At 38.7% G+C, this 24,731-nt stretch overlaps 2 protein-coding genes and 1 long non-coding RNA gene across 12 annotated transcripts in view; 1 reads left to right on the forward strand and 2 right to left on the reverse strand.

Annotated features, from left to right (window-relative positions):
- LOC117425014 (thrombospondin-2-like) overlaps nt 1-16,011 on the reverse strand; it is a 40,802-nt gene extending 24,791 nt beyond the window's left edge. For 2 of the 8 annotated variants that reach the window (XM_058993107.1, XM_058993103.1), the window contains exons 1-10: nt 11,916-12,952; nt 10,638-10,699; nt 4,149-4,254; nt 3,287-3,392; nt 2,551-2,676; nt 1,753-1,908; nt 1,569-1,656; nt 1,063-1,235; nt 745-773; nt 156-345 (exon numbers count right to left, since the gene is read on the reverse strand). In XM_058993107.1, the coding sequence (XP_058849090.1) occupies nt 156-345; nt 745-773; nt 1,063-1,235; nt 1,569-1,656; nt 1,753-1,908; nt 2,551-2,676; nt 3,287-3,392; nt 4,149-4,205 (925 nt within the window). In that variant the 5' untranslated portion in view covers nt 4,206-4,254; nt 10,638-10,699; nt 11,916-12,952. Of the gene's footprint in view, nt 1-155; nt 346-744; nt 774-1,062; nt 1,236-1,568; nt 1,657-1,752; nt 1,909-2,550; nt 2,677-3,285; nt 3,393-4,148; nt 4,255-5,233; nt 6,353-10,637; nt 10,700-11,915; nt 13,046-13,136; nt 13,339-13,623; nt 13,792-13,939; nt 14,105-14,462; nt 14,586-15,043; nt 15,173-15,423; nt 15,511-15,916 lie in introns of those variants that run through there. The other 6 variants (XM_058993110.1, XM_058993108.1, XM_058993104.1 and 3 more) reach the window with 6 other exon arrangements.
- Nucleotides 4,668-24,728, forward strand: LOC131698819 (coiled-coil domain-containing protein 27-like). 3 transcript variants are annotated; one of them, XM_058993101.1, is made up of 13 exons: nt 4,668-4,855; nt 20,049-20,297; nt 20,384-20,507; nt 20,832-20,936; nt 21,075-21,244; nt 21,461-21,622; nt 21,725-21,889; nt 22,189-22,369; nt 22,463-22,593; nt 22,840-22,917; nt 23,221-23,433; nt 23,627-23,731; nt 24,200-24,728. In XM_058993101.1, the coding sequence occupies exons 2-13, from the start codon at nt 20,058-20,060 to the stop codon at nt 24,326-24,328; spliced, it is 1,803 nt and encodes a 600-aa protein (XP_058849084.1). In that variant the 5' UTR covers nt 4,668-4,855; nt 20,049-20,057; the 3' UTR covers nt 24,329-24,728. The 3 variants fall into 3 exon arrangements, with proteins under 3 accessions (XP_058849084.1, XP_058849083.1, XP_058849085.1); XM_058993100.1 differs by lacking the exon at nt 4,668-4,855 and adding an exon at nt 19,111-19,454; XM_058993102.1 differs by lacking the exon at nt 4,668-4,855 and adding an exon at nt 19,111-19,454 and having other exon boundaries at nt 20,835-20,936.
- On the reverse strand, nt 16,391-17,680 carry LOC131698824 (uncharacterized). The gene is made up of 3 exons (XR_009307845.1): nt 17,505-17,680; nt 17,038-17,304; nt 16,391-16,719 (listed from the first exon to the last, which is right to left on the reverse strand). It is a non-coding gene; the product is annotated as an uncharacterized LOC131698824 (long non-coding RNA).
- Nucleotides 24,729-24,731: the final 3 nt, after the last annotated feature.

Raw genomic sequence — 24,731 nt, forward strand, 5'->3', positions numbered from 1 at the left:
TGCAACTGTAAGAAGCCAGCAAGGGGTTGGGTTGGTAATTTAGCCCATATAGAGGCCAATTCATTATCCAAAACCTAGGATTTTGCTTAGAACAGTTTTGCTCCCATTAACCAAAAATAAACATAATTTATGACTCCTCAATTAAGGATACTTACTGTTGCTGTGTGTCTGAGCAGTAAATGTTATTTGTGAGTTCCGGGTTTGTGAGCTGCTCATCAGTTTGAATTGTAGGTCTTTTGCTATGATGCTGCCCGCAGCGTTATCAGAAGATGATTCCTGGGATGAAGTTCCATGTCCAGATGTGTTTTCATTACCATTGGTCATATTCACAGATGTGTATGTTTCCTGCATTTCCAAAAGAGCAATCAGTTAGAAGGGTTGCCTGAGCCTGCAATCTAATCTCATTAAGTTTCTATGACATGTATGTATGTGATCAACTTAGATCAGGGGCAGGCAACTGCAATCCTAGGGAGTTATTCCATTCTAGGTTTAATAGGCATAATGCATTCATGATAAATAATGTGCTTTAGGACCTTGACAGTTGTGTAATTAGTTGAATTTAAGGCTGAAATAAAGACGTGGGTGTGAATTTGCTTGAAGTTTGAGCCGCTGTATTTATATCTGCTATACTTTATAATGGCTAGGGCACAGCCATCATTCAGATTCAATGCAGGTCCTGGAGCGGAAGGGTCACAGTATCTCTCTGCTGTTTTAGATAATATAATATAAATACATATACGGTACCTCTCCTTTTCCTTTTGCTATGTTATAACCTAAAAACAAACAAAACTTTAATTAGTACAGATATCTGCACGATTCCTCAACAAACGAGACACTTAAACTAAAGGAAATGGGAGGGCCATTCCTACACATGTCATCAGCATTCATCAGCAGAAATGGCATTGTGCACTTGGACTCCTGGGCAGTTGTTTGCAACCTCAGAACTTTGCTCCAATCCAATCCTCAATCCACACATTGACTGTGCTGAAATCAATGCAATAATGATGGACCTGGTTGGAAGAGAGTCTCTCAATGGAATGCACACACAAATAGCCTACTGACCTTTATTTTTGTTCATGCGTTTGTCAACCAATGCTCCTATTAGTGCTATTACACCTATTAGTGCAATAACTCCAACAGTGATCCCAGCTATGACTGCAGTGTCAGCAGGCGGCTGTTTGCACTCAGCATCCGAGGCAGGGGTTCCTGGCTTTGCTAGTCCCTCAGATTGACAACTACCAGGAGAAAGAAACAAGGGTTCCAGAGCTGTGGAATGGAATGCACTTCCACATAATCACTGTGATAATTGACATCAATCTCTCTGGTTCTACAACTACTGTACAGGACATGGTGTTTCTGACCAGCCATAACCCCAGGAGATTTATATACTTTTATAGATGCAGAGTTGATTACATGTTGTAGTTTTTAAATAAAGAAATTCACAAGAACGCTTGGTCATCTGTATTTTTTATATCATTTACAGAAGAGGTCCAATTAAGGACAATGTAAATGACTAGATGTTATTTTTTAAACAGCAATGTGATGTAATGAAATGGTAAAGCACTCACTCAGTATGTGGTGCACATGTTTCTAATGAGCCATCTGAATATGTCTTATCAGGACATTCCTCACATTCTGTGTCTGCAATACTGGATCCTGGAAAACAGACAATCAGCCAATGACTGCACTGTGCATATTTATATATGATGTTAAACATTGCACACAGACAGTATGCATAGAGGAATGACACACCTTTCCTTTTGATATATTGTCCTGGAGAACAGCTTCTGTGTTTTTGGCAGGTTTTGCATCCAGAGGATGATGAATCTAAACAGTGAAAGCCATCAATACATGTGCAGATAGTATCTGAGGAAACTGTGCAATCCCGGACTACTGTCAACCCCAGTTCTGTTTAAAAACAACACATCAAATGCAGTGTTAGTCTTATTGACTTGCTTAACATGAATAAATTGAATAAGTATAGAAAAGTTTCATAACCACCTTAAAGAGTAAGTAACAGGGTTCTGAAAAATATATCGTTATACGTCCCCACATGTTGCTATAACTGTTTAAGTCCCTGTAATTCTTCTTTTCATTGTTAACATCCTGACAACATTTTACACTTATAACTTTAAAGTCTGTTTCAAAGCTCTTTTCAGAATGTCTGCTCTAGTGCACTGGGGTGTGAGATCTGTCCTCTAGTCTAAATCACTGCAGGAAGAGCGAAAAAAAAACACTTATTAAGTGTTCTGGCTTTTCTGTTCTGTAGCACATCATGGATTATTATTGCTGTCTTACTTTGCGGGCAATAATCCTTACACTATCAGTGCACTAGAGCAGACATTCTGAAAAGAGCTTTGAAACAGACTTTAAAGATAAGTGTAAAGTTGTCAGGATGTTAACAATGAAAAAGATGTGGATTTACTGGATTTAATTAGCATGCTGATCGAAGATTAGAAGAACCACACAAAATGTACACGATGCAAAAGGCTAATCTAAGACAGAGGAAATAAAGGTAGAGAATATTCTTCTGAGAAACACAGTCTTTACCTGAGTCACATAGTTTACACCCATAACATCTGTCTAGACCATTTGGTTTCTCAGTATAGGTGGAATCCCTACAGGGGATGCATGATGTGCTGGAGTCCGCGGTACAATGCCGATAAACTCGCATTCCTGGTACAAAATGCAAACAAACAATTAGTTTCCAATCTTGAAAGAACGTGTTAGCAAGATGTATCAAACAATCATGGGCTATCTGTTTTACACTACACTACACACAGCAGTACACAACTGTACAAAATTGTAAATATATAGTTAAAAAATAGACAAACTGCTTACTAACAGTAGTTGGAAAAAAACTATCATACTTAAATTGTTCTGTTAGAGACTGATAGAGAAATCTCTCCTGAAACATACATTATCACAAAGGTGTTTTTTTTTTGTTCAACCTCTGTATCTTAAAGTAGTTATAAAACAGCAATCACTTTGAGATTTAGGGCTAAGCTCTTTACTTCAAATTATCATTAGCACATACATAAACAAATAAGACTTTAAAATGTAGGGGCTTGTTAGTAGTAGTTTCTTATTTGGGTTAGAATTGCGCTGTGGTTTTTGGTTTTTCAGAAAAGAAAAGAACATCCTGGCCTTATTATAAATGAGTCTGTTTCTTATTATAAATATTATTATTTATGGTAGCCATGCAGTATTACAGTAAGTGCCCATATACAAGCTAAAGCAATACTGCATTAAGATTCAGTGTAAAGAGTTTGGATTGCCTGCCTACCTGCTTGGCACATTGGGCAGCACTCTCCATTTATATTATATTCTGCATCATCGCAAGCATGTATTTTTGGAACAAACACCAATAGTAATATACAACATACTTCGACCTAAAACACACACAGACAAATGGTTATATTTCAGTAAGGAAAAAAACAACTTGGTGTTAACTGACTTGTACTGTATTGAAACAAATATTACTGCACTGCCTCATGACCACACTGTGAAGAGATCAGCTGTCTCAAATATTACTGCACTGCCTCATGACCACACTGTGAAGAGATCAGCTGTCTCAAATATTACTGCACTGCCTCATGACCACACTGTGAAGAGATCAGCTGTCGCAAATATTACTGCACTGCCTCGTGAACACACTGTGAAGAGATCAGCTGTCTCAAATATTACTGCACTGCCTCATGAACACACTGTGAAGAGATCAGCTGTCTCAAATATTACTGCACTGTCTCATGAACACACTGTGAAGAGATCAGCTGTCTCAAATATTACTGCACTGCCTCATGACCACACTGTGAAGAGATCAGCTGTCTCAAATATTACTGCTTTCCCCATGGTTACACAATGCATTTACAACAGTTTACCCTGGTTTGCCATGTTTTTTACTATCTTCACCATACCTTGTTATCCTTTATAGTGCTTACCTATGCTTTACCATGCTTCCCCTATGCTTTATTACACTTTGCTATGCGTTTGCTACGTCAAACTCTAATAAAGGTTATGACATTACATTGACAACACTAATTTTTTATTTATTTTTTATTTTGTAATATATCTTGTTTATATGTCTTTCCTAGTTCTTGTATAAGTATGTAACGTTTAATTATTTGCAACTTTTAAAAAGTTCTTACCAGTCCTCTGTTTCTTGCAGATCTAGCAAACATTGTTTCATTTTGTGTAGAAATCATCGCAGCCAGAGGTTGAATTTGTGCTGTTTGTGCAGTTTCTTCAACATGTCTATATGGATAAAAGACATGACCACTATGTGATTCACACAAAATGCAATGTAAGCTTGTCCCCCTTAGAGAGTAAGTAGAGGGAGTTCAGAGAAATACAGCTTGCCACGGCCCCACGTGCTATAGCTGTGTAAATAATATACCTGTAATTTTCATTGTGAACATCCTGGCAACTTTTTACACTTATAACTTTAAAGTCTGTTTCAAAGCTCTTTTCAAAATGTCCGCTCTAGTGCACTCATAGTGTAAGGAGTACTGCCCACCTTGTCAAACAGGTAACACAGCAATAACGATACACAACGTGGTACGGAACACAAAAGCCAGAGCACTTGTTATATATATATATATATATATATATATATATATATATATATATATATATATATATATAATACTAGACTATATAAATTGTTATTTATAACACCAATGAGGTGAGATTAAGACTGCAATGTACGCTTTCCCCTTTGGTGTCACTGGAGAACCTCTATCAGACCCTAGAGGGAGCGCACAACTGCGAAACACTACCTGTGCTTCTGTTCTATAATACCGTAGTTTGAAGCAGCAAACAACAAGCTACAAAACGCGGTGGAAAATGCAGAGAAGTAAGTGTATCTTTAAATAATCAACTATATCTGATATATCCTGTCTAGATAGACTTTTAAAAACATATACACACACCTTTATAATACAAATACTGTTATAAAACGAATACAGTATCGACTTATATTCAACCTGGTAAAACACAAGGCAGGATCAGTACAGGATTATATTATAAACTATATATATATATATATATATATATATATATATATATATATATAAATTCATAAAGTCAACTATATATATATATATATATATATATATATATATATATATATATATATATATATATATATATATATATATAGTTGACTTTATGAATTTTTTTATGAATTTATATATGACTCATATAACGATTCAGCTGTGATTGTTGTACTTACACAAAGTAAGGTTGATTGTGCCAGGGATCCAAGGGTGCTACACGGGAATTCGCAAAAAGTATATTCTAATGAAAGTTAGTTCGGATATTTGTTAGCACCGTGTATCGTGCTATGTGAGCGCCTTTGTTGATTTCAAGGTTCAAGGTCCAGACAACACGGATCATGACTTACTTAATGGATTCTGAACTGGTACCGTCGCGTTAATTATTTTTTTCCCGAGATACCATAATGAACACGATTATTTGAAAAATATGATTAATGTATATTTATAAATAAAAACAATCATATACAAATAAAACAAATCGAGGAAATCTAGTTTAACGACCGATTACAGTAACTGACGAAACGATCTCTTAGTGAAATGTTTCTGTTTCGATGAAACCACTGGTCACATGCTTTGATTATTTATGGAAATAATATCATCGTGTTTTTGTGGGATGGAATGGATTGAGGTCAATGCGTGGGGGATTGAAAGAAAACTTTCAAAATTGTAATCTTAAAAATCCCCATACATTCAGGAAGTGTAAACATGGCGTACCCTTTACATTGGAACTAAGTATTTCCCCACGCGATTGGCTAATTCTCACATTTAATTATCATAAAATTTTCTTTAAAGTTTGCTTATTTTTGTGATTTATTTAGATTTTTGCATTGCTATTATTATCAGTGGGGCTTGCGAAGCAAGAGTCCCCAGTTTAAATCTTCGACATACTTCTTCTTCTTATTCTTTGGCACACTACTCCTCTTACACCGTTTAAGCTACAAACGCCGTTCAAGCTTTAAAACGTGTAGACTGGTCTGGAATAGTGTGCTTGTATACAACTTGTTGATATCTTTTATACTTTTTAAACTATTAAGCTTTTTGTCTTTTTTTGTCCATCTTCATTCACTTTAATGGGACTTTTTTCAACACTCTAAAGCTCCCCATTGTTTAAAAACTTCCAACATACTATTTACTGTAAACGATGTGATTTTTGACACAAATCAGCTACTTTGACCACTTTCCCAACAAGTAAGACAAAAAGTTAGAGTGTATGAAATCTTCCTCTACTTCTCTGTTATTCACATCTGAAATCAGTTAAAAAATATCTTCTACCAATCAAACGGTATAAATGTGTGATCTAACTGCCCCACAGTCCAAAGTAATAAGGTTGATATAGTAGTCTATCGAAGTAATCAGACCAATTATTTTACTAAATTTAACTCTGACTGAATGTAACTGCTTTGCTTTAAAAAGTTAAACTTTTTAAACTTCTTCCACTACCACAAAATACTTTAAGAGCTAAAGCAAGCTCCACAACTTTACTCCTGTCTCAAATTACCATCTAGTTATTATTATTATTATTATTATGATTATTATTATTATAGTATTATTATTTATTGTTACTTTGTAATTTATAATACTTCTTGGTGTTGCAGGCTTGTGTCAGTTTTAACTGACTTGTAAAGTGCTTTGAGATACTGTGGTAAATAAAATAAACTGAAATTGAAATATAAACTCTTCTTACTGTAATCTGACCCCTCAAGATTGTTTTCTGAAGGACTCAGCCATGTCCCTCTAGACTGCAGAAGATGTGCTGGCAGCCCCTTATAGGCATTTGATCACATCCGAAAGGGGCTGTGATTGCAGCCTTGAGAATAATATTTCATAAAGTAATAGAGATGATGCTTGTCTGGCATCCTTTTTTTAAAAAAAAAAAAACCTATATGAACATAATTTAGATATTTTATTTAACATCATGTAAACAAACAGCGGTATTTTGTAATTCAATAAGTTAACGTAACATTATTCAGCAAGTTTCATTCGACTTCATGAAGCAAAATTAATTGTAAAACTTTTGGCTCTTTCAGTTGCCGTATGTTAACATATGCCGTTGAAAATTACGTTGGAATTTCACAGGACTCCCAGTCTGAAGTAGTGTAAAAAATAAAAATAAAAAATTGTCCTTTTCTCAGGTATACTCAACAGAGTAATTTATTCTTTAGCTAGACAAAATAATTCAGAACTGAACTAGTTAAGCTTGGGAAATTAATTGTAAGGAATATATTTGTTTCATAATCATCTGATCATCTGATTTTGACCATACACATAACATTCCCCTTGTGATCTGCCATGAGCTTTACTGTCATAGCAGCCTCTTAGGAAAAGACCAGTGTGTTCTTGTGCAAAGTTGTTATATAGTTAAGCTATAAACCAACAAATCTGCCATATCATACTGCGATGCAGTGATAAGTTTTGTCAGCAGTTGCAGGTCCATTTTAAGTGAGAGAAAATATCAGAGAATATGCACTGTACCATTGCACTGTACTGCTACAGTTGCAGTGTAAAAACAAACAGTCAGCCCCAGATGTTTGTCTGGTGTTTAAAAAATACTTTGTATATTTCACATGCTGGGTTAAAATTGAAGAACGCTTGTCTTTAATGAAGTGATATTGTGAGCTTATCAAAACTGATTTAAAATGGATTTCAGGGGTGTCTTAACATTATTGTCAATGACCTGCATCAATAACCCTTATGGAAAGCTGTTGAAATGTTATTCATCTCTGTCATCCCCCACAAATATCATCACTTTCTGACAATGTGGTGTATGAGCTGTTGATTTTCACGCACTCCTACCTTTGTAAAATGTTCTCAATCACACTTATGTATCATTAACTACAAATGGAGAAAATGCCTCCCACAAATTATTTTCCTATCCACCTGTTTTAATGCAGAGTGGGCTGTGGGTTTTTTCCCCAAAGATTCGTGTTTCCAGTCACTGTGAATCATGTGTTGTAGTCACCATCACACTATGGTATCTTAGACAACCATCACATTTTTTCCCATATCGCTGACCCCCTCCTGTTTAAACCCGTTATATTCAGGCTTCTCAAATGCTTAGCAATGCAGCTTCATATATATATATTATACTTGTGTGTTTTCACACTTTCACTTAATTTTTTGTGTGTGTATAATCTGCCTTGTTTTACAATTAACCAAGGGATTTAAATTATTTTTAAAAAAATCATCTCAAAGGGAGTAGAATATTCATGTTTTGGGGTTACCTGTGTTGAATTTATTTTTATTCAGATATGAAAAAGTATCTTACAGACATGTAAAGCGCTTTGAGATAATGTGGTATGAAAGGCTGTATATAGTAAACTATAGTAAATAAAGTAAACTGAAATTGAAATATAAACTCTTTTTACTGTAATCTGACCCCTGAAGATTGTTTTCTGACTCTACCGGAGGACTCAGGAGTGTCCCTCTAGTCTGCAGAAGACGAACTGGCAGCCCCTGATATGAAAGCATCTGAAAGTGGAAGTGATAAAGATGATGCTTCATGCTTTTAGAATCTGCTTTGTTTTTAATGCAGACTCAGAGAATTAGTCATTTCTGGTTCTTTTTGGTAAATTGAAATACAGAATGTCCATTGTAATGGTTCATAGAGATTGACGAATTAATCAATAGTGTACACCTATTCTATCTGACTGCAAACCATGAATAATCACTTTATATTGTCTTCAAAATGTGACATCACCATGTACTGTGAGTAATAAGAGTAGTAAAAATCCCTGAATACAAAATACAATTGTCTTTTTACACCATGCATTTCCATAGAAGGGGAACAAACAGATTTTCCATTCCTTCATTAAATATAGTCATTCACCGGAGCAAGGGCTGCGAGGAAATACAAACTGTGTGTTTGTGACTTTAGGGAGATAACGTGCTTTCCCCTTGGCTCGTGGAGAGCCATTCTCGCTGAGGTGGGCCCGAGATCGATCTGCCTCGCTTTCCCCCAAGGGAAAAAATGAAGAGAAAAATAGAGGATACATTTGAGAAGACAAGAAGTCGCCCCGAATGACAAAGAACGCCTACGCTTTGGGAGATCGTGCATGCTGGCCCCAGGGGGAACAAGAGATAGAACATGGAGACTTGAGAAAACAGCAGGGTTGCCCCCTGGCTCAGAGAGATACCGCCCTCGCGGAGGTGAGACCGAACTGATCGGCATCCAAGCCTGGGGAGCATGTGTGCTGCCCCCAGGGGGAACCTGGAATGATAGAGAGACTGATAAGATTTGGCAGGGGGTGCCCTCTGGCTCTCGGAGAACCTTCCTCTCAGAGGTCGAGGCCAGCTCGGCTGGGCATAAGGTTGGAAACGACGTCGCTTGGAGGAGTATGGGAGGAAGGAGGAAAAAACACAAACAAAAAACAGATCAAATCTTTGTTTCAAATGGTATCCTTCACACATTAGCTATTGGGCAGCAGTGTGGAGTAGTGGTTAGGGCTCTGGACTCTTGACCGAAGGGTTATGGGCTCAATCCCCAGTGGAGGACACTGCTGCTGTACCCTTGAGCAAGGTACTTTACCTAGATTGCTCCAGTAAAAACCCAACTGTATAAATGGGTAATTGTATGTATAAATAATCTGATATCTTGTAGCAATTGTAAGTCGCCCTGGATAAGGGCGTCTGCTAAGAAATAAATAATAATAATAATTGGTATCTTATGTATATTCACATGTTCAAAGCAGCATTGTTTTTGTTTCTTTTATAAAATGGGGATGTTCCCACACGAAAAAATATTAAACTTTTAGAGTGGTGTGTAGTCAGGGAAGCTCCCTGAGCAATCAATTAGTAAAAATCCCTGAACAGTACAGGACTCCCCCTCTTATCACACTGCAGTCCTCTCTTGTTTCAGGGAGATTTAAGAATGGCAGTACCCAAGCGTTGCCCAGTCCAGTACTTTCCACTATGTAAAAAGGAACATGCAATACAAATCAACAAAAATATCATCTACAATCTGAATTGGTACCGTCGTGTCCATTTTCACCCCCTCTCCAAGACACCATAATTAATATATATATATATATATATATATATATATATATATATATATATATATATATATATATATATATATATATATACACACACATATATGAGAATAAAACAAATCGAGAACTCTAGTTTATCGACTGAAACAACAATCTGCATGAACTGTTGAAACAGGATTATTCACGGTTCAGAAAACAGACACCAGATGCCATGGTTATTAATAGTTCTAGTAATCTAATAAAGCTAAAAACGAAACATTCTTCTGTCTTGTAATGATAACGTTGTTAATGTAAATCCTTCAACTAGTATCCTGTACCAGCACAGCAAGCTAAAACCAGAACTCCACCAGCTCTGACCAGCAAGATTTTGAAAGGTAACGAAACGACCATTCAAATGGTATTTGAACCTGTACACTCTTTAAGACTGATCTTTATCCATAACTAACAATGATGGTTTAGTAGAAATGCTAAAAAGTACCTGTAAAATTATATGACCTAAGGTATACTTACAGTTATACATCAACAGCATCAATGTTTGATTAATCTAGACAGATGACAAGGAATACAAACTATTATCAATTGTACAAACCTGTATCTGATGTCCAGTAAGCCAATTCAAGTAATTCCATTTACTGTACAGGAGTCTGCTCTCTGTGAGAAATGGGAAGCCGAATAAATACAAAAGGGAAACATCTCTGGTGGGTGCATGATAAGGATATTGTATTATTCACAGGGATGTCATGTGCAAAATAAAACATTCCAGTTTAACACACATGACTCCACCTATACACAGTGGACAGATACACTCTGATAAAACTTTAAATGGGTTCAGACTGCTGTCCAATGAGAGCTACTGCAAGAAAAGAAATGATAAATTATATCTTTTAAATCAGTATCTTCACAAAACCAACCAAAAAACAAGTGGTGAGGACTTTAGGGACTTTCCAGAATGTTTCACTTTCATTTTTGCACATTATTATTATTTATTTATTTAGCAGACGCCTTTATCCAAGGCGACTTACAGAGACTAGGGTGTGTGAACTATGCATCAGCTGCAGAGTCACTTACAATTATGTCTCACCCAAAATACAAAGTACAAGGAGGTTAAGTGACTTGCTCAGGGTCACATAATGAGTTAGTGGCTGAGGTGGGTTTTGAACCAGGGGCCTCCTGGTTACAAGCCCTTTTCTTTAACCAATGGATCACACAGCCTCCTATATTAGCATCTGATTCAGAAGGATAGTGAAGTTTCAGCCTCTATCCCTCATGTCTACACATTGATACTGGAGTCCCGTATATTGATCTCTATTGGAGTGTTCTGTTTATTGGTTATCTGGACAGAGCCTGTTATTACACTCTTGTGGGCCCCAGACAGAGGCTAAGGCATGGGCCCCTCCCTCCTCCCTCCTAACTTATCCTAGTGCCCCCCCCCCCCATCGCCTTGGGCACCAGGCAATTGCCCTGGTGTTGCCCCTAAAACTAGCTCTGTATCTGAGTGGTAGCTACTGTACATTCTGAATATTGTAAAGTTTGTTTGATCTTAAACTTTGAAATGTTTAAACAGATCTAACACCCGTAATTCTAAATGTGCAATTTCAGACTAAACATTTTATAAAATTCTAGAGCACATTGATTTATTATTGGTTCAGGCTTCTGATTATATTGTCGTACAAAGGTGACATTGTAATTCACGATTATACTTAAGTGATTTACTATACAAATTACTTCTGTAATTGAAACTTGTGCCATTTCTACAGTTTAGTGTTTTTTTTGTTTGCTCATTTAACAAGGTTTGTTTATTGTAATCCAAATATCCAAGCTAGGTGTACTGTGAAAATAATTTAAACTGCAAAGGAAGACCTGTTACCTTTTACCTGTAGATCACTGGGATGTTACAGTCCTGTGTGTGTGTGACTCCTCAAAGCATCCCAGGACACTCTTGTAAACACGACGATTCCTCTCAAGGGCTTTTATCTCCAGGTTAAATATGTTAAATCAATGCAAATCCCAAAGTTTTGCACCGCTTGTTTTTCAGCTTCTGTGATATGCGTGTAAGTTCACACCACTGAAACAATATAAATAAGGAAATAAAATACAGAGAAAAATGACACATTCTGTAACCAGGCAGAGCAGTACGTGAACTTGTCTGCACTGTACACCCTTCTCCTTTTTCTCTGTTTTGCTTAGCTGTCCTTAATTTTGCAGAAGCTTAAATTGCTGTCTTAAAAAAAAAAAAAGAAAACAGGATACTGGTTCTGCAGCTGCAAAATGTGCAATGGCCCTGTCTGCCCCTGTCTCTATGTCTGTGAGTTACTTATTAATATAATCAACAACCTTCCTTTGCTGATTATAGCAGAGCAACAAGCACTGAGAGATCATTTAACACATAAGCTAGTGTGGTCAAAACGTTTACATTTATTTACAAACTTGAGCCAAGGACCGATATATCTATCACAGCTTGAAGATACGAGTTAAGAAAGGCAGCTTAGCAAAAATATACAGACAGCTCCTCCCACATCTCACGCTGAATGCGGAACAGCTACTTTTGAAACTGCCTGTGGTTAAGCAATACTGCATTAAATACACTATTAACACATTTTCTGCAAACATATAAGTCCTCTGGAGTCTTAGAGGTGCAGTAGTGTTAAGCTCATGTGCACAGATATTTGAGTGAAACTGATATGAAAGCTCATGAGACCATTGTTCAAACAGCAGGCCATGCATTCCCTGATGAGGACAGTCTTGTTGCTCCCCTCGTGAAGGTTCTTTATATAATCTCAGAAACAAGGATGTGAGAATCACACGGGTGTCATTGTTCCATTATTTCCAGATGCGTTCTAATGTCAAGAGCATTAGTAAAGCTCAGTATTGCTTTGCCACTCCTTCCTTCTCATTTGCCCAGGTCTGAATCAGTGCTCCGTCCTCCTGATGTTACTGAATCAGTCTCCCAGGCATTATAGATTCAGGAGGTTTTGGTACATACTTGCAATAGTCCATCTGCAACAAGAGAATCGAGAACCTGTTGAGTTGTTGTGAAAACTAGATCAACAAGGATATCTGAAACTGCTATTACAATGGAAGTGCTAACCAATGATTATTCTTCATATGTGTGTGCAGGTTTCCTCTTACCGGAAATCCACAAGAGCCCTCCTCGTACCCGTGTCCAGGGCAGGGGGTCCCACCGCTCACTGGGGGTGGATTGTTACAATGTCGGGACCGGCTGACCACTCCCAGGCCACAGGTCAGAGGGCACAGAGTCCAGGGAGCCCAGGGTGACCACATTCCATTAACTGAAAGAGATTCACAACGGGGTCACATCAAAGACAGGCCTACAGCTGAATGACTGAAGCCAGTTGAAGTCAGACTCAGAGCTGAAGTGGCAAGCAACGGACGTTTTTAATGAAATCCAGGGTCTTAAAGCAAGGAAAGCATTTGTCACATTGCATTGTCTAGATACAAACTGATAGTTGTCGCACACCTCTCTGTTCTTTTCCTATGCTTTACCATGCTTCACTGTGCTCTACGATAGTTAGCTATGGTTTTTAGGGAACAGTTACATGACAGAGTTGAATTACCAGGGCAGTTATCGTTGTTGCACGGGGCTATTTCCTCTGGAGACCCCAAACAGGACTGCCCCCCAGAGGAAGGGGCAGGGTTGTTGCAGACTCGGATTCTTCTCTTGATTCCAGAGCAGCTGACAGTGCAGGTTGACCAGGGGGACCACTCTGACCACAGGCCGTCCACTAGGAAAGTAAAGAGAAAATAAAGCAGTTTAACCTCTTTTCCAGGCTGGTCAGTTAAGGAGGTCTGTCATGGCGATGTCAATAGGAAATTGAAACAGGTACGGTTGAGGAATTGGGCTGGAGGAGGTCCAGCTGTGTTGGGGCTCACCTGGGCAAGCCCGGAGGCTGGAGCAGGGTTTCAGATCAGATGTAGGTCCCTCGCACCTCATGCCGCTCTCCGGGTTGGTGCAAATCCGAATGCGCATCTGGTTTTGAGAGCCACAGGTAACTGAGCAAAGTGACCAGGGGCTCCAGGGAGTCCAGATACTTGTGGCTGTCAAGCCAGGAAGACACACACTTGAATCTGGCTTCTGTCTTTGGTAATTATGCTTACAAATACAAGAATGAACTGAGAAACACAGGATTTACAGATAATATCGAATGAAATAGATCGTGAGCTCACATGCTAATTTAAATCACTGATTTACTGATGGTGTTAGCCCACAATTATGTCATGGAAGCAGCTGTACTGCAGTATTAGAGCTCCACATAAAATACAGACGGCTCTCACATGTTCTACATTTATTAACAACCCAAACTGTTTTAACAAAATGATTCATTTCGATTGCAGACTTTCTGTTTCAATCTGGCTAAGCTTTCGGAGGAAGTGCAAGTAAAAACAACACCAGTACCTCTACATTCATTTCCTTCCTGAAAGAACCCAAACTGACAGGTGCAGACATAGGATCCCAGGGTGTTTATACAGGCTGCCCTCGGGCTACACTGGTGCAGGTCTCTCATGCACTCATCAATGTCTAGAACAAAATATATATTATTATATAGAGTATCACACACTGCTGTGGGCTTATCGATTCAAATCCCACCTCAGCCACTGACTCATTGTGTGACCCTGAGCAAGTCACTTAACCTTCTTGTGTCTTTCGGGTGAGACGTAGTTGTAAGTGACTCTGCAGCTGATGCATAGTTCACACACCCTAGACTCTGTAAGTCGCCTTGGATAAAGGCGTCTGCTAAATAAACAAATAATAATAATTTGAAGAAGGTTTCAAAAGGAATGGATAAAACCACATACGTGCTGGTTTAAATACTGTTAAAATTATTGTTTTTGCATAGTACACAGTGACACCTGAGACTGAGAGACACAAATGATTTTGGACAATCAAACACTGGTAGGTTTGCTTTGACGTTACTTGCTGTACAGCCTCCTTGAGCACACTAATATAAAGAAATGTTAGCTAGTCCTGAGGTTTACCCATGCATGAGTACAAGCCATCTCCCTCATATCCATTGGGACACTGGCAGACGTATGAGCCATATGTATTAATACATTTAGCATCAGGGAGACAGTGCAGGGGCATTCCTTCTATACATTCATCCTGATCTAAAAAATAATAATATCATCATATCAAACACAATGCAGTAATAAAGACTTCAGAGAACAAACTGAGATGTCTGGACTTTATTCATTACCACTGACAGACTAATACATTCCCAGCTCCCATTTCCCTTCATACACAGTATATCTTAAAGTTAATTTAAAAAGCCTTATTTTTCTTATGCTGTGTCATTTGAAGCGTTGTGTCAACAGCAACCAACTACGTTTGTAAACATGTAGATGTTTTCCACACTTACCTATACAATGAATGCCGTTGCCCTTAAACCCAGTGTTGCACGCGCAGTTTTTAGCATTTTGAGACCCTTTGCAAACTTTACTGATATCTAAGAGAAATAAGAAAGCAGCACATATTTACTAAGCGTGTTTGGTTTGGTGCATATTTCAAATTAATTAATTATATTACTGGCCCTGCTGATATTATAAAAACTGTCTGAAACAACTAATTACTGTTTGCTCCTGAATTTGTGGGGGCTCCAGAGCCATTGAGCAGCTCCCTGTGCAATGCCCAATTTATAGAAACTTACTGTACAACCAGGACAGGAACCTGGCTCCCTTGATTGCATGACTCACCCTGCAGACCACACGGCCGTGCCTTTACCGGGTGAGCCACTCAGGGGCCATACAAATGCCTTTAACTCTTTCTACTGAAATGGGTAACTGCTTTGAAACACTGATAAAAATAAAAAATAAAGATGCATGAGAAATACAAAGTGTGTATATTTTTTTTACCCTTCCTTAAATTAAACAATCTCTGGGCAATCATCACCTTCCCTGGGATGCCTGGGAGGAAATCGTAAACAATTGCCCGAATGTTGCCAAAATCTTCATTCCTGAGACAATTAAAAAAAAAAAAAAACAACACAAACTTTAGATCAACTGTCTGAAAAGCTTATCTGTCTGATTAACTTTAAAAAAGTGCTAGGTAATATAACATCAATCCCTCAGAGTATTTAAAGGACTGGAGAAAGTACACAGTCGATATTATAAAGAACTTTGTCTCCACTACCATTACTGCATTGTAATGAAACAGAAGCACCACGGTATTTAAATCATTTTCCATACATTGCACTACATACATTAAGCAGAATACTGAATGTTGGGTTTATTTCGGCCATCCGGACTCATGGAATAACCACATTGCTTTGTGAACTTTAAAAGAGTAGTCTACATTTAAAAAAATATATATGTTGCTTGTTCTTCTAATTACTCCACTATTAGAAAAGTATAATTCCTAAGGTGCATGCCCAAAGCTCCCTGCTGTATTTTAAAGGGTATAGACATCCACACACTGCAGTTGAGACAGAAATGCAAATCAATATAGAGTACTGTAAAACATGATGCTTTTAAATCATACAATAGCCCATCAATTTCAATCGCACTAGTTCTGTTGGCCAAAACAGTTGATGTGGTCTGGATGAGAGTGAGGTTGTCTGGTTCCTTGACCCATTTCACGAAGCCAGTCTCAGATATGTCAGTGTAATACGGATTCAACTGAATCACGCTCATTTCCCCTAATAAGAATTTACCCACATCTGAAAAAACAAAACAAAAACAGAAAGCATTGCGATCACTCAGGGATAGTTTCAAGCAGTTAGAAAAAAAGAAAAGCTTATGCAACAATATGAACACATCTATTCAATAAAAAACAGTATGTTCCAATCGCTGTGTCTCCTTAGAATCATGTGATTATACACCCATAATCCCAGGGACCAGAAGAGACTTCAGGTATATATATACTATATACTGGACTATATATATTTATACATATATATATAGTCTTGTGAAAGATATTTGTATACTTAAATTATTTTTTAAAATGTAACCACTGAGAGCCTTATTAAAAGCTGTACCCTTGTTTTGAATCCTAACCTATGGGTTCACTGTCCAGCACAAAGTAATATCGGATTCTGGTTGGGTTGAGCATCTCAAAGTGGGTGAAGTCATAGGGCTCAACCTCCTGCTTGCTCTCCGATGGCTCGCTTGCCTCCAGTTGAACCCAGAACTTGTTTGGGAAGAAATCGTCTTCTTTAATCTTTCCGAGCGTCAAAGCCAGACCGTTTCTCAATATGTGGCTAGTTGTTGGTAAACCTCCTGACAGGGTTAGTCTTTGTCGATAGCTGTAACAACAACAGAAAGATAACTCTGGAGTCTAACTTACAAACTACAGCTCTTCCAATCACAACAAAAAAACAAGAGGGTGTGCTGATATGAATGCTACTAATCTCAATGCACTGACAGTGCATGGGGTGGCATTGATTCAACATGACGAGTCTGCATTGTGTTGCAGCATTCCATTGAAGTATTTGGCTCCACTAACCTGTGAAACGTGTGCCCTTGTGAGGCATAAAACTTGTACCATGTGATCTGAGAATACTGGAAGTCCCCGGAGATCGACACGATAAAAGTGGCATTGCCACCCACCGCCCTTTTTAGGAGACACACCTGTTGTCCTACCCCATCACAATCCTCTTGACTATCAACAGCGATGCTTGCTGTGGGCTCTACACAACAAGAAAAAGAAAAGACTAAATGCAATAGAATGTTTTTCTTAGGGTTTCTCTGATTAAGTGGGCGCAGCTCTATGTTCAAGTTAATGACTCTTAGCAGGGCTCGGGAGGTGTTTCCTGATCCCTTTGGATCAATGGGTAGCGCCTCTTCTTGCATATTTTAAAAATTCAATACAATGCCTGACAGTCATAAGGGCCAGAATTAATCAATACAAAATAAAACGAGGATTTTCAAAAACAGTTATAGGCAGAAACTATCATTATTGCGTCTTACCTTGACAGAAGTGTATTCCGTCCCCATTGTACCCTGGCAGACACTGGCAGTAAAATGTTTCTGTCACTAAATCCAGTCGACAGATCGCCTTTGAGTGACACAAGATATTCCTAGAGCTGCATTCTTTTTTATAAGGATCTGAAAAAAAAATGTATAATCAAAATTATACCGCCATGACAGTAAGACAAATAGCTATATTTTGCGAAGCATCTTATTGTCTCAATAAGATCAGATAATACATGCAGAATGCCACAGTATAATTTGATACACTCGACTGTGATTAGTCTTGTTTTTCACACTCACTCACCATTTACACTATAATTCTCCGTTTCAGTCTGTGTTTGGCCTACTACTATTATCACACACGAAAGCAAGATGGATTTGAACTGTGCGGTCATCCTGTGTTAATTCAGCGATCATCCTTTTGAATGGACTTCAATTTACGATTTCATATGAGCGTTTAGATATCACGTAGCCATAATGAAAGATGCCATCAAATTATATATACAGAAACTCAAACGATTTCACTTGTTTTAGTTCAAACTGTTCCGATGGTTCTAATTCTATTAGAATGTTTATTCGCGTGGCATTTATAGTAATTTAGAACACACGAATGAAACCAAAAGCAAATTAAACTTAATAGTTATCTAAGCCATGAGCCTTCGAACGATTCCTGTGGTGCTGAAAGAACAGCGACTTAAATTTAACATGATCACGTTTCGCTCATTGATAAGAAACTGCAGAAATAGAGATTTAACCACAGATTATATTGTATATTTTATTTTCAAACGTCCATGACTTTCCTTGACCAGGTTTTTATAAGAATTGTCAGAAACCAATTTATAACGGTATATTAAACAAAACCAAATTAAAACTATAATAAAAAAAACTAACATGATAAAATATGCATGTCAGTAAAATTATGTTTGTGTATTATCAGAACATAAATATAAAACATTATGAACACATCCCGAATGCCTGAGTGTGCTAGGCGTAATTTACAAGTGAGTCACAATCCATATGACTCTAATTGATAGCCTGTAGTTATTGTAAACAGTTACGGAAAAACATTTTTAAAAAACCTTTGATCTACTGCGATTATTTCTTTTATTTACAAAACGAAACTCGTGATTGAAGTGCTGCTGTTGCTAAGCAACGTTACTCCAAAACATTCGATCCTAAAATCCTGTAGTTTAAAAACCAACCCGCTGCAAAAAGAAAGGGGCGAGATATTTTAACTGAGCATTAACAAAACCCCAAAAGCTTATTTTGAACAGCAGGGTTTTCCCAAGTCGTAAGTTTAGCAACTTGAAAAACTTGCGCAGGCTTTCTTCGGTCCCACCCTCTCTGCAGAACAGAAAGTCTTCGTCAATCAATCTCCCATGAAAAAGGACACGGGCATCTCTGGAGACCAGCACGCCTCGATCACCATTTATATAGGAATTGAGTCGCTAGCATGGGAATCCTGGCATCCATCTCTGTATAGGTAATGCGATGGAAACTAAATGAATAATGTATTTGTAAATAGCATAAGTGCATTGTAATGTCTAGCCGTGGTTAGCCGGGTATTTGCATTATAAAGCTCTATGGATCAAGGCATAATAATAATAATAATAATAATAATAATAATAATAATAATAATAATAATAATAATAATAGAAACGTTGATATTTCTCTAGTGTCATCCATGAAGAGTATTTATGCTATACAGCTCTTAATTACATATAGACAAGTTTATGATGACTGGCGGTGCATGTTTATTTGCTCACTGAAACAAACAGCAACAGTGAACATGCAACTGGTTTGACTAAAGACGCTGCTTAGATACTGTCCTGTTTACACTTCAGCTAATCTCCATAGAGTTTGACAGTCCTCTGTACTTTGAGAGAGGCGTTGTTGACTGCTTATGTACATTCTGCATAACTTTAGCTATATGCACACAAGATCCCCTTGTGTGTACATCCCAGAAAAATAAAAAGTTTCTTTCTTTTCATTTTTGTACACTGCAGTTATACCTCCTCTCTCTCTCTCTCTCTCTCTCTCTCTCTCTCTCTCTCTCTCTCTCTCTCTCGTTCCATAGGCACTAGCAATGAAGGAAGGAATCGCTCTGCAGATGAAGGCCTTCATTGCTCAGAGGCCCCCTGGGCGGCCCCATACTGCCTGCTGGCAATTCACAAAGAGTGACCTCGTTCATCCGGTCCGAGTGAAATCAGACAGGGCTCTCCGCAGCTCAGAGGACAGACAGGGTGCTCCGCAGCTCAGAGGACAGACAGGGTCCTCCACAGCTCAGAGGACAGACAGGGTGCTCCGCAGCTCAGAGGATAGACAGGTAACATTCCAGCGGAGGGAGGGTTAGGATAACAGCTCGCTAAAACAAATCCCTGCATAATCCTGTCTTTCTCCCATGTGTTGAAGCCTTGCGCCTCCACGTCTAGTCAGAGTGAGAAGAAGGTTCATCTGCCTTCCATTGAGGACACAGCAAGCACTACCACCCCAGAAGACCACCCCAAAGTCAGCAGATTAGAATCACTAACCAGGGGTAAGTGGATGCATTTCTCTATTGTCTGTGGTTTTATATATATCCGTAAATATACCTTGTATACATACATACATCATGCTATTTTATCGAGCTTCCTTGATAATGACGGTTTAGTTATTTGAAGATGTTTACATTGCCAGTATTTCAACTTATTTATAGTATGTTGAAGATCAATAGCTATGTGCAAAGAAAAAAAGCATGCATTAACAAATAAATAAGTCTTTGCTGTTCAGTGTTTAGCAGCAATGCAAAGGTTCTGCAGAATCGATGTTAAATGCGTGCTGTGATGTTGAACACCAGTGAATGCAGTTACTGTTGTTGCAGCAGGAGCCTGGGTGAGAAACACAGGTCTATACAGTAACTTTCAAAGCCATCAATCAAGCAGGACTCACCCCTCAACAGCAGAGTCTTCAGGACCAGCAAGCAAAGGTAACGGCATTCTGAAGAGTCCTTTATTGTTCTGCTAGACTTCATATGCACTTAAATGCATTAAATCACAGTCCCTCATAGGTTTACACAGTTTTTGCAGATGACTGGTATGCTAATAGTAAAAAAGTCCCATTTTAGTTTGCAGGTTTCTTCTGTCTCAAAGCCTGGGTGAACTTCCGAATGACAACTCCCTGGACAGAGGTTCAAGCAGAGAGTCTGAGCAGAACAAACCCAGCACAGCCCCTCGAAGCCTTCAGAACAGACCAGCTGGGAACTGCCCCTGGTACATCGCACTACTGCATGAGAAGGTGAGATGACACTGACAGGTGTACGCCGATTTTACTTGGGTCAAGTCCTTCAAGGGTTTACCTAGAGCCACCAGTGCAAGATCTGTGCTGTAAGTAGATACAGAAAACTATGCATACCTTCACTACACTCTTGCCTTGAAGATGGGAATCATACAAAAGCATTAGCTAGCTTGCCCTTAGATGTGGTGTTAAAATGAGCTTGTTTTCTCCCATCAGGAGCAGTGTTTGCTGATGCTCGGGGATGAAATTAACCGACTGTCCGTGTTTGAGTTCGAAGCGGCACGAAAGGATCAGATGATCGCAGTTCTCCAAGAAAAAGTGGCTGGACTGTCCAATCAGCTGAGCCTGGCCAAGAATGAGGAAGTCATCACAGCTCAGGTGAGAGGCTGGACTGAGTCAGAGTCATGACATGCGCTGCAGGAAAGCTTGTACAAGGAATTATCTGTGGAACTTACTTCTTTGTGGGTTATCTGACCACAGGCAGCACTGATCCTACGCTTGGGGGGTGAAGTCAGTCATCTCAGGAAGTTTGAAGCTGAGATTCTGCGTAAAGACCAGCTAATAGAAGATCTGAGAGAGGAGATTGAGAGTTTGAAGTTGCAGCATCACCAATGGGAATCCGACTTCATGGAGCAAAAGACTGATGTACCGTGCGATAAAGTTTATATTTTTGATCATATTTGTATTATTAGCTATTTCTCCCTCACAGTTTTCAGTACGGAAAGCAAAACATCATCTTCATATCATTTAGTTTTTCAAGCAGAATAACTACTCTGTTGTTCTGAGGACTTTTGGAGGGCTGAATACTAAATCAATAATAGTGTATTTCAGTGTATTTCAAAATACAAGCTTTAGCTATCATGCAGGTTCCTTCATCGAGGGAGAGGGGGACTGCCTGCTGCATCCCTGTATGTTTTCAAATTAATTTCCGCTTGTTTTCTCAGTGCTCGGACACCAGGCATGAGAATATGGAAGTTGAATCTGCTGGAAATGAGAGCGATTGCCCGTCTGTGTCTCAGCCAGAGTCTCTGTCAGAGTCTCAGTCTGCGTCTCAGCCGAAAAGGAGTAATGAGAAACTGGTACAGGAGCTGCAGACATTAAGAAAGAACTATATGATTTCTACAGGTCTGTGAAAGTCATGTCCCACTTTTTACCAGCTTCAGTCCTGCTTATCATTGCGCAAATGCAATTTAGTTTTTGATTCCGTGTCCCTGACAGGCACAGTGTCTTCCCTAAGGAGGGACCTCTCTTTCCGAGAGGCAGACCTGCTGAAGGCCGGGTCTGATCAAGACAGATTGCAGAGGGAGTTGACGGAGAGGGTGGCACAGCTGCATGCCATGTCTAGCAAGGTACCCGCTAAAAAACTACCCAATAGCGCTTGTCTAAGTGGGCATTGCTTGGGCATCACAGTGCAGATCTGGTGTTGAGCTGAAGTTATGACCCATATTCGGAAGAAGAGGATCAATTATTGAATACAAACTATATGCAAATATGTACATGTCATTTCTATTAATACAGCTTTGTTTGCTTTGTAAATACACAAGAGGAAAAAATTGTCCAACCCAGGCTGATTAAATCCCAGACTGTGTTTTTAGTTTTCCAGTTTAAGAGATGGCAGGAAACATGAAGATGTGATGTCTGAGCTGGAGAAGGAAAGTGTTATACAGAGAAAGGTAAGAGAGACAGCTTTGGTGCCCCTTTCAAACTGTGGCACAGAAGTAGTTTTTCTGACTGAATAAAGTGGTGGATCTGTGTGATACAATGACAGATCCACACTGCTCTTACTGTTGTGCTGTTGAGACTGGTGTAGATGTAAACCACTGCACAAACATGCTTATAGTGTTATGCTGCTATCACTATCAGCAAGCAGCTCTTGTGTTATAAACGTTTGTGAGTAGGAAGCAAAGATTTTGTGAGCCACCACATTTTATCATTTAGCTTAAAAGCACCAAACAAATGAATCATTGTTTGTGCAGCAAATTGCAGAACTGCAGCGGGAGGAATCCAAGAGAAATGAGCTGCTGGCCGGCTGCAAGGTCAAGATCCAGAACCTGCAGCAGGAGCTGGCAGCAGAGAGAGCCAGCCTCGCTCAGCTACAGAAGGACCGCACGGAGATCCAGAACAAAGCCGCTGCCCTGCAGCAGTCAGAGCACCAGACCAAAGTGGCTCTGGAGCAGCTGCAGTCCAGGGTACGAACTGAAGCCTTCTCTTGTGCTTTTCTGAGCAGCCCATCAGGAAGATTTATATGTGTATTACAAGATCCGTAAAGGATTTTTACAAAGCTGTTGACATGAATACTCTTGTGTTTTCAAAGCAAGTATAAGGTCTGTTTGGTGCTGATCGGAGCGCACTGTGACCATTTTCTTTAATATTTATTCACAGTTTGAAAGATTCCGGGGAAAAATCATCCAGGCTGCCTACCTTGCGCCAGGTGCCAAGCTCCTGGTGACTGAAGTCAGTGACAACGAGATACTCAGCACCATGCAGGTCTGCTATCGTCTCATTTTAATTCAGAGCTTGATGATACTGCTGTAGTGTGGAATACTGTGGCTTAATCTACCTCCCCTTTAAAGGGCTAATAAATATTAAAACAAATCTTACCTCCCATTTCTTGCAAGTCATGTATAATGGTTTCTATATAGGGAGAGCACCTATAGGATAAAAGGGATTCACCCAATTCAAAGTTAATTTAAAGTCTGTACTATCTATCTACAGAAAAAGACTTAAGAAAGTTTTTTTTTTTTAAATGAGTAGTAAGAACTTTTTTTTTTTAAGTATATAGTTTTGGTTATTGCTTCTTTTTTTGTGTTCTCTAACTGTAATGCCACCTGGTGTTGTAAATGTGAATTATTTTGAAGTGAAAATCAAATCCAAATGTTCTACAATATGTGGTAGGTACAGTAGGACTGGAATTATTTTGGTAAAGTGAAAATGTGTCTTTTTTTTATTTTCCAGAAAATAGTTAATGACCGCTCTGAGTTTCACCAAATGCTCATACAGAAAGGAGAGAAAGTTCCAAACCTGTATATCACAGAGACATCAGAAAAACAAGCCAAGCCCAAATCTCCATCCAAGAAGAGCTGAAGCAATCTGGCTATTCATTGAAAAAAAAACACAATGATTACTGAGCAGCAGCTGCACAGTCCCAATGGTATTTATTATTCATAATTAAATACAGGATCATACACCCATGCTGGTTATCACCAATACAGTAACACATTTCAGATGTTCAGATCAGTGAGTGTCCTATCAGTTCCTTCCCATCTACCCTATTTTTGATAATTACATTGTTTTTAGCCAGGAAAAAGTCTTCTTGCCATTTTCTGAGATTTTCATTAATAAGATAACAGAATAAAAAATTCAACTGATGCTATAGCTAGGATGCTGTGCGTATGTTTGTTATAATTTAAAGTACTTAATATTGCATATACATGATAGAACTATGTGCATAATCTCTGCAATAAAAATGTTCTGTGAATTCGAACCA

Source organism: Acipenser ruthenus, chromosome 20 (genome assembly GCF_902713425.1).
Source record: "Acipenser ruthenus chromosome 20, fAciRut3.2 maternal haplotype, whole genome shotgun sequence".
NCBI classification, from domain to species: domain Eukaryota; kingdom Metazoa; phylum Chordata; class Actinopteri; order Acipenseriformes; family Acipenseridae; genus Acipenser; species Acipenser ruthenus.

What these genes read in the sequence shown, in the direction of transcription:
- LOC131698819 (XM_058993101.1), top strand. Translation starts at nt 20,058, where the DNA reads ATGAAGGAAGGAATCGCTCTGCAGATGAAGGCCTTCATTGCTCAGAGG. An exon ending in AAAGTGTTATACAGAGAAAG is followed by an intron (nt 22,918 to 23,220) that starts GTAAGAGAGACA and finishes TTGTTTGTGCAG; the next exon opens with CAAATTGCAGAACTGCAGCG. An exon ending in TGGAGCAGCTGCAGTCCAGG is followed by an intron (nt 23,434 to 23,626) that starts GTACGAACTGAA and finishes ATTTATTCACAG; the next exon opens with TTTGAAAGATTCCGGGGAAA.